Raw genomic sequence first — 9624 nt, 5'->3', positions numbered from 1 at the left:
GTCACACACACATAATTTATTCGTTTTACAAAGTTGTTTAGTAAAATATTTGCGCTGCAAGTCAATATACAATGTATGATAGATTCAAGAGTGTGACCTTTTAAATATGGACAATTTATTTTAGATGCACTTGGTGTGAGCAATATAATGGAGTAATGGCCAAGTGTTTTCCTCTATTTTATCAACATCACTATCATCAACTACTACATTTGATAGCTCAGGGTTGTCGATATCTTGAAAGTCTGGGATTCTACAACAAGCAGCATCAACATCATTAGGTCTTACAACAACATCACCAAACACTTTGGCCTTTAATACAAGGGAAAACATACTCAGGGCCCTTAATTTTCCTTCTGTTTCAAATAGCTGCCTTTGTGATACATGGTAACTTCCCCCATTAAGTTGGCGGTATTTCCCAAACCTGTCTGTCTGTATTTTCCCAAAGAGCAAATATGTTCTCTTCTTCTCACACAGCCAGTATTCACTAAAATCAATAAAGGCTGCAGTAGTATGTTTGAGAGCAAAGTGTGTTTCTCTGGTCAATTTCTTTCCTCCATTGCAATCATCCCATGAGCACAACCACGAGAGAAAGTTTCTCAAAAAGTCATGGATATGTTTTGAATTGAAGGTAATCTGTTCTTGGTATACATTTCTTAGCCTTTTACCCTTCAGCGGCGTTTCAACATTCAATATCAAACGACTGACTTATTATTTTTACAAATGTGGCAGTAGTCTCCCAGTTTTAAAATTCATTCTTACACCTAGTTCTTGCATTGCAACAACTGTCATTATATTAAAAATACGCAATGCTAATTTCACATTTTTGCTGTTCAAAAGAATCTGGATATAGTGACTTAAGTGTTAAAGTGCTGCCATACTGCAAAAGTTCACCTTTTTCTAGTAAATGTAGTTCCTTCAATGCTGTAACAGAAGCAAGACCTCCCTTCAAGCTATCACTAAAAGAAGGAAAGCACATAATTTGGTCCTTTTCGTTACCCCAGTTGTTCCGTTTACATTTTACAATGTGTACAGTATCCACAAAATAGTAAAGTGGGCGGTCTGCAGAAGTCTGCTCAGGATGAAAATGTCTTCAAAGCAAGACAAACTTGCCTAAAATGGAGCCGCATTTATATGAAACATCACATACAACTCTTTCAAAATATTGCTAACTGTACCAGTATCACTTACTTGATTTGGTAATTAAATCTTACCAGCACACTTTAGCTCAGCTTCCTTCACAAATGCACTTACCACTAAATCTCTATTTGTAATGACATGACACTCAACACTTAGATAAGGAGCATCCTTTAACACAAAAGACAAATTATTTGATTTGGTTACCGTGACCCAGTCACTGTGCTTTTCACAATCAGATAATTTTGATTTAAAATCTTCTAAACTAGCAAATGAACTCTTCTCCATCATTTTTTGTGTGATTCCACACTCTGCTCAATGACTTTCTCAAGTGCTTGGTTCCCCAAACGTTCGCGACTCTCTGGATCTTCTCGAGCTGGTGCTTGTTTTGAAGATAAATACGTAGGTCTTCCTGGCAACTTTGATGGTACAGCATCTGCAAACAGAGAGAGAGATAAACATGAGATTCGAATAGCAATGTTTATTGATCTTAGATATTTAACAATATCGCAAGAAAATTAAGGAACCTGTACATTAATCTGTAAACTGATTACAAGTACCCTTTACGATAAATTTTCACGAACGTTTCTTTAAACGTGGACGGTCCAAAGGTGCTGTAGTTTGTCAGTTTTGGGTCGTAAGCACTGGTAATTTTCTCAATGTCGTCTGCAGTGAAATGCAGTTCACATATCTGAAAAGAACCATATATTTTACTGTTAACGTAAAGGCAGAATGTAAACTGACAAATGAAATCTAACTGAGGACTGCTTAAAGTGAGCTTAAAAGTATAATACTTTGTTATAGACAGGGTATTGATTTGAATTTTCATCTCTGTAACATAACAGTATTAAAAAGAGTAACAATATAGAAATAAAGTTAAGTTACAGATACAACGAACTGTTTACTGGGTTCCCAGTCTTTCCTATGAACTGCAGCGATCCATTTCAATCTTAAGGCTTCATTAGACAGGAATGAAAAGACGCTAACTTTTAAACCGTTGTCGTAGTTTCCCCTGCAATAGGGCATACAGCACTTGCGTGGCATCTCGAGCAGATGCTCAATAACAATCCGAGTCGTATATAACAGTGAGAGCAAGATTTCCGCCACAAATGTTACAAAAACAAAGCCATGTTTTCAGACACTGCTGCGAAAACAACCCATGCCGTGACCACGCTTCCAAACACCGCTTCAACAACAGATAGCACTGCTCAACTGCAGAACGCTAACGTCACAGCTCCCACAGAATTGTGTGCGTAAGCTTTGTTTCTAGGTGTAGTTGCTCCAATGCGACTCGTTTTCGGCCAGTCACGAATTGCAGACGGAGCTAAAATGATCGCCATATTTTCTGAGGTGGCGTCTCGCAGTGACATCTGTTGGCAGCGCCCAGCAACACTGAAGGATTCAAGCGCTGCTTATTTTACTTTACAAGTTCAGCAGGAAAATATTGAGAGTAAGAAACAATTCCGTACTTGTATCAAGTATTTTTTTCTATACCGCTAATAAAATAGCAATAACCACCCTCGCCCTTGGTTTGTCTGTGAAGAGTATAATTCATACCCACAAAATTTCTTGGTAAGGTATGATTTAAATATGGCCACTTTCTGCTTAGTCCTTATTACTTCGTTGGCCTCTAGAAAGTGATTTACAATTTTTGGAAGGGTCGGATAATTTATTCCGTCCCTACGTATCAAGTAGAATAACTGTATTGGTGTCTTTTCGCTGTTTACCTATGTGTTAAATGTATATTCTCCCTACAACATTTCTCTTAAGAACTGCAATATGGTTTGCTAGTGCGTTATGGGGCTGACGTATTTGTATATATCCCTGTCTCCCCCAGTAATTCCCAACAAGCAACTCCTCAAGCTAAGGGTCAAATCGTGTAGACTGCTATTATTTCCAAACTTCGACTTTTGAAGAAGTCGGACACTTAGTTTTAAACCTACATCGAGTTTACAGTAAAGCACCCACCTTACTTTTATTTTCGTGTTTATCTTACTTCTCTGCCCAATCTGTAACTTTCATCGATTCAATGGTTGCATGATAGTTTAGTTTTTTGTATGAAGTTCCAAGCATACTTTCGGCTTCCCTCTCTCCAGTATTGAAATGACAGTAAGCTTTTCTTTCGTCGCCGGCGCTCAGCTTTGGAAATCCAGGCAAGTACAAGACTTAGACTGTAGCGACAGCGAAACACAGGAAGTGGCGGACAGAAAGACCTATGTTTGCTATTGTTTTCGTCGGGGTAGTAGATGCCGCGTGGAACTTTTCTAGTTAATAATGGGCTTTGTGGTATTGTGAGTTCTAAGAGACGAAAAGCGGAACACAAAATTGTTGGAGAGAAAACAGGAAATGTAATGTACATTCGGATTCTGGGATGCAAACAGGCTGATCGGTTAAAATGATTGTGGCTAGAATATCGTATTTTCCCATAGAATGTAAATGTATAGGATCTATTTAGACTGTGACGTATGTAATAAAGCAGCACGTGTAGTGTTGTACTCATGAACGTTATAAACGGCAGATTTAGTTTCATAGCTGTGTTGTATGCAACTTACTACTGTTGTAGTGGCCGTTGAAAGGCCTCTTGAAAGGTAACTCTCGTTGAAGCCTGTTCAGATGTTCATTAATGGAGTTTTTGGACTTTATTTTTACTCACTAAAGTACATAGCGATGAAACTCGCTAAAAACAGGAAGAGAAATGCAGCAAACTGGAGATAGTGAGGGAAATTCGCATTTGCAAAATATGCTGATACAGCAGGTAAGAGTTCATGTGAATGTCCCGCCTGACATTCAGGTAATTCTAAAATCAAATCAGTGTCTAGTGAATTCAATCTTCATTATTGGTCATAAGGACCATTAGGGAGTAAATGGTTTAGGATGTAAGTATTAGAATTTCAATGTTAGAATGGACAATTTTTAGATCTAAGCTGCGCTGCTTAGAAAGAAAATGCTGTAGGGCAGATTGAATAAAAGTATTCTGTTTGTGGGTCAGTACAGTGAGAAAGATATCCTAAGTGCACAGCAGGTAGTACTGGCCTTTTTGGGTTTTAGCAAAAAGATGCAAACTCAGGACCAATGTTCCAACAGTAATTAAGTTTCTTTTTTGATAATTTAGTTCTCTTTTCTTGCCAATTGGCAGTCATTGCATTCGCACAAGGTCAGGTGCTTTGACCCGTAATGTCATGGAGAGACTCGATGTTTGTAGTGTGACACGAATTGAATGTTTCATGTTGGTATTGAAAGAATTTGTGCTGGCTTTCTGGTGAGTTACTTTGAATTTGCATACTTTGGCTGATAGATTCGTTTCTATGTTTGGAAATATTAGTGCCAGTGTTTCCTGTGGAAGGAGATTTAATATTTTTCTTTTTTCTTCTGTTGTGAAGAAGATACAGATAGTTAAGAGTAGCTCATTGCTTGTTGCAATAGGTGAAGTTGTTTGCGTATATTGGAATTGGTGGTGGTGAAAGTTTTCATGAGTTTTCGGGATTACCATGTTAGTCTTCGGTAATTGTTGGAATGTTATTAGTAGGTATCATGGGTACTGATGTACCATCGTTGTTTAGGATACATTTCTGACTTTAGTCATGTGAACATGGTTTGGTTTGTTGTGCTGAGAACTTTGGTTTAGATAGAGTACATGAAAGTTTTGTATCTGGAGCTTTGCGGGTGAAGTGAAATTTGCAACACAATGTTTTAGAGTGGTCGGTTCCTGGTATTGAGGGCTTTGTTGGAGCTGTGTAGCTGGAGTGAAAATTGTGTTGAGTTTTCGAGTTCTGTGTGGGTTACTGGTACTGAGGTCTTCATTTGCGATATATGGGTGACGTGAAATTTACAACACCAATAGTTTTCATTTTTGTAATTTTTTTGTTATATTATGTCATTTTTGTGTGCTTGATTTTTGGATGAATATTTGTTTTGCATTGATGTCATTACTCTTACTGTCGTGTATTTAGTTTGCCCTCTTCATTTGGTTGTTGTATTAGTTTCATTCTATTTCTGGAGTTAAATACTTCACATGCTCTTTATGTTTGTTCGCAGGTGTAATGAGTGATGTCGTGGTCACCATATTGTATTTGTTTGAAATAGCGTACACCTTGTTGAGGGCATTACTGGTCAAAACAGACAGGTGGAGTCATGACTTTACACCAATCTACCTTTTATAATTGAGAAGTAGATCACGTTATACAAACTGATTTTGTTTTTCAGATATAGTTTGTGTGTATTTTGATTAGTTAAAAGTAATGCTGTGTTCCAAAGATCATTGGTCTGTTTCTATCAAAATGGTGTAGATTACTTTGGATTTACACTCTGTGTCTTTGTTTATGTCTACATACTGGCTATTTACAGATTACCAGGTAACTTATTGGCTGAAAAATAATTATAATGAAGATATTGGTCTCTGTCACTGCTCATGTTACTGTTACAGAATGTTTACATCTACTTCTAAATAGCACAAGCAATCATTGTAGTCTGTTTATACCACAATGTTTTTGTTAAATATCCCTCTTTAAAGCAGAAGTTGCTAGAATAAGCAATTTCAGTTCAGATTTAAATTTTTGTAAAGGTCTACATGAGCCAATTTCCTTTGGTTTTGTTCTTCAGTTTGTATTTACCATGACTAGTTTTAAATTAACAAGCTGTTTATCATCAGATGGTGCATATTTATTGCATATTTGCAGCATTCTTGTGGCTCATGTAGTTATGGCAAGAGAATGAAACATACACGCACCAAATGTGGTTAGAAGTATGTACAGTTCTCGCCTGGCCACAGCTGCACAACTCCAACAAAGCTGCAAACATGCAATAAATGTGTACCATCTGCTGATAGTGATTCAAAACTGGTCTTGGTAAATAAAGATTGCAAAACAAAATTCAAATGGTGACTGAGAGTAATTTCAGGAAAGTTTCAAAAATTTTTTTAGCACCTCTCAGAGGAAATACGGAAGCGTCCGATACCGCCCGTCTGCTTTGACCCATGACGTCACAAATATGGCGGAAACGACCATAAACCACGATTCCAATATGGCGCATATAAAGTCGGTACGTACACATTATGAGGACGAAAATACATCAAAAAACAACCACACACACTTTCCACAAAAAGCCTATGTCACTAACGGGATAAGCACGGGAAATGGCGTGTTTTTGGGTGGGGGCAAACTAAATATAAACAAATTTAGACACCCACCCCCGTACAAAACGACGAGAAAAACCGAGATCACAAAACTCCCCAATTACCACTAAACACAATATGATCTGGAATCGGACACTTCTCTTGACCTATATAGCACAAAAACAACTCCCGATACCAATATCAACACACACAGCCACATATTGGGATCGAACACTTCCCTTGACCTGCGCAATGTTACTTTTATCCGTCATATCCATTCCTGAACAAAAAACAACAACCGATTAATTTTACTAAAATTATCACACGACCTACAGCGAACAACACTAAATTAACCTCCACACAAAATCGTTAACTCACTGAAACGAATTCCACCATAAACACAGCCAATACTCGAACAATTCTGGATAATGAGCAAAAGCAAACTGAGCCCATTACACCATACAGACGAAAACCCTGAACATAGCACAAGAGAGCACAACAAACCACAACACGATGACATCTACAAACACGCCACACTCGCAAGGCAAACTCCGCGCCGTCATGACGTCACACACGACAACACCCGTACGTCACAGGTCAAAGCCGACGCGTGAGATCGGACGCTTCTGTCAACCCCCATCCGATTATATTAGTGAATTATATATGAAAACTTTTGTGGTTATTGTTGAACGCTTTTGTGAACCTTCGGCCGACTTAGTGATAAACAATTGTTATGTTTTCTTCTAAATTTTGATTAAAATAACCTCATGGCTGGCAGACAGCTATGGTGGTGAAGGGTTGTGGCGGCAGCACCGTCCAACGCACGAAGGGCTGAACTACGGCACTGCCGACACAAGTACGGGCAGCTGTACCGTTATGCGGAATTTTGGCAACGGTGCGTCGCACACCGGACCGCACGGGAACAAAGCTACCACCAGTTCGAGCTAGTCGACGCGACGCGACACACGTCTCCCCAGTTCTTCCGCCGCGGACCACGTGCGTCGAGTCAACGTGACTCCGCCGTAAATGCGTACGCGCGGTCGTTAACGCAGTCGCCGTTAAATTGTCTTTCGCTTCTTCGCGGACGTTACGGCGCCTCCGGTCGCGCCAAGAGCAGAACATTCTGTGACGCGGCCTTTTGTCTCGCTCGGTCCACGCGGTCGCGCCACGGCTCGTCACGGGAGTGTACACCCTCCGGGATCGGTGACCGAGCCGTGCCGCCAGTGCAACGCGCCTATATAGACGGACATTAGCGAAGTATATTATTTGTCAATTATTGTAACGGCAGGAAAAATAAATGTGTCCTGTCCAGAAACCGCTTTAGTAGTTTATTGCCACAAAGCCTCTCCCATGAGCATAGTGCGTGGGCGCGGTGATAAATGCCGGTTCACTGCACATGAGCGACTGTAAGCGGAGATACAACACGTTCCCGCTTCACTGGTGACCCCGACGTGATCTGAGGCTAAAAAAACACGTGGTGACACTAACGTTCGTCGGTACGAGAGACGTGGAACCGCGAGTAGGCTTGCGCGCATACGCCCGCGCCGAACAGTGCTCCGTAGTAAAATTTTCTTTAACTAACTTTTTTTTGTATTGTTTTTGTGTGCGTATATTTTGATCGCGAACTGCTTAGTGTTATTTTTTTTCCTTTCGTGTGTTTCCCTTGTGTTATTTTCAGTGTGTACTTTCCTCTTGTACGAGGATTCGACTCTGAACTAAGATGGCGACACTAGAGGAGTTACGAAAGACAGTCGAAGAACTGCTCGCACGCAACACGTGGCTAGAGAATGAGCTACAGGCACGGACTACACGCGCGGACGCCGCGCAGCCGCAGACAGCTCAGGACAATGTTGGCGCGCAAATCCCCGCCACACCGACGCCTCCTACGACCGCCGGAACGCCGACAAGCGCTGGACGGGCATTGATCAGGCTGCCTCCCTTTTGGCCGCGCGACCCTGTGATGTGGTTCAGCCAGGTTGAGGCGGTATTTATGAGCAACCACGTGACCTGCGACCTGGCGAAATTTGGGCACGTAGTGAGCCAGCTGGACCAGAACTATGCGGCCGAAGTGCGGGACATAATCACCGCCCCGCCGACGCAGTCAAGCTACAAACGGCTCAAGGAAGAGCTGATCCGGCGGATTTCGTCGTCAGAGGAACAGCGTGTGCACCAACTGCTGCGGCAAGAGGAATGCGGCGATCGGAGGCCCTCGCAGTTCCTGCGCCACTTGCGGAGCCTAGTGCAGTCCGATATGGTGCCAGATTCGCTGTTACGCACTATCTGGGTGCGCAGCCTCCCAGCTCAGGTGCAGGCAGCGATAGCCGCACAGACGGAGATGCAGCTGGACGCCGTCGCTAACTTGGCCGACAGGGTGCACGACGCGCTGACAACGGCGCCTAGCACCGCGTCTGCGGCAGCTTACTACTCCGTCCCCCCACCACTGTGGCGACAAGCGCCTCCCGCACCCGCATCGGATGCCGACCTGCACCAGCTAGTGCAACACTTGACCGCACAGGTGGCAGCTCTCTCGACGCAAGTCGACCGGTTGGCGCGCTCGCAGCAAGAGGGCAGCACGCGCCGCAGCGGCAGCAGACCGGGCGACAGGCGGCGTGGCTCGCGCAGCCGGCAACACAGCAACAGCCGCTCCAACGGTACCCCGCCGACGTCACAGCACACACAAAGCGGCTACTGCTGGTACCACGCCCGCTTCGGCAACGAAACAACCAGGTGCCGCGCTCCTTGCTCGCACCCAAACGCCAGCTGCGACCGGACCTAGGCGCACGTGGCTGCAATATGATATCAAAGCGTCTGTTTGTTGCGGAACGGGGGCAGGCGGGAGGTACCTCGTCGACACGGGTTCGGACCTCTCGATATTCCCCCGTTCTATGTTACGAGACCGCAGGCGGGCCGAGGCACTCTGCCTTACAGCGGCGAACAATTCCGCTATAAAAACTTACGGCACACACAGCCGCAATATAGATCTAGGCCTACGGCGCACGTTCTCGTGGACTTTTACCGTGGCCGACGTCAATGAGCCGATCCTGGGCGCAGACTTTCTCGGCCACTACGGGCTACTAGCCGACATTGCAAACGGCCAGCTCATCGACGCCACGACTAATTTAAAGATAGCGGGACAGCGCCGGCAGGCTGCATACTACAGTGTTAAACCCGTGAAGTGCCCCGGACCGTACGCTGACATTCTTGAACAATTCCCCGACCTCACCCGCCCAGCCGGTGCACCGAGAGACATCAAACATTCGACGGTGCACCACATAATAACCACACCCGGACCCCCCACATCGTGTTGCCCACGTCGACTCGCGCCGGACAGACTCGCAGCAGCAAAGGCAGAGTTCGAGGCCATGCTGCGGCAAGGCATC

The 9624-nt window shown here is 43.5% G+C and overlaps 1 protein-coding gene across 1 annotated transcript in view; it reads right to left on the bottom strand.

The window, feature by feature from the left end:
* Window positions 1-1337: 1337 nt before the first annotated feature.
* LOC124553981 (THAP domain-containing protein 1 B-like) overlaps window positions 1338-9624 on the bottom strand; it is a 52990-nt gene continuing 44703 nt past the window's right edge. Inside the window, exon 3 of the mRNA XM_047128004.1 lies at window positions 1338-1570. Coding sequence (XP_046983960.1) covers window positions 1422-1570 — 149 coding nt within the window. The 3' untranslated portion in view covers window positions 1338-1421. The remainder of the gene's footprint in view (window positions 1571-9624) is intronic.

This window comes from Schistocerca americana, chromosome 11 (assembly GCF_021461395.2).
Source record: "Schistocerca americana isolate TAMUIC-IGC-003095 chromosome 11, iqSchAmer2.1, whole genome shotgun sequence".
NCBI classification, from domain to species: Eukaryota; Metazoa; Arthropoda; class Insecta; order Orthoptera; family Acrididae; genus Schistocerca; species Schistocerca americana.
This window is presented reverse-complemented; position numbering and strand designations above follow the sequence as displayed.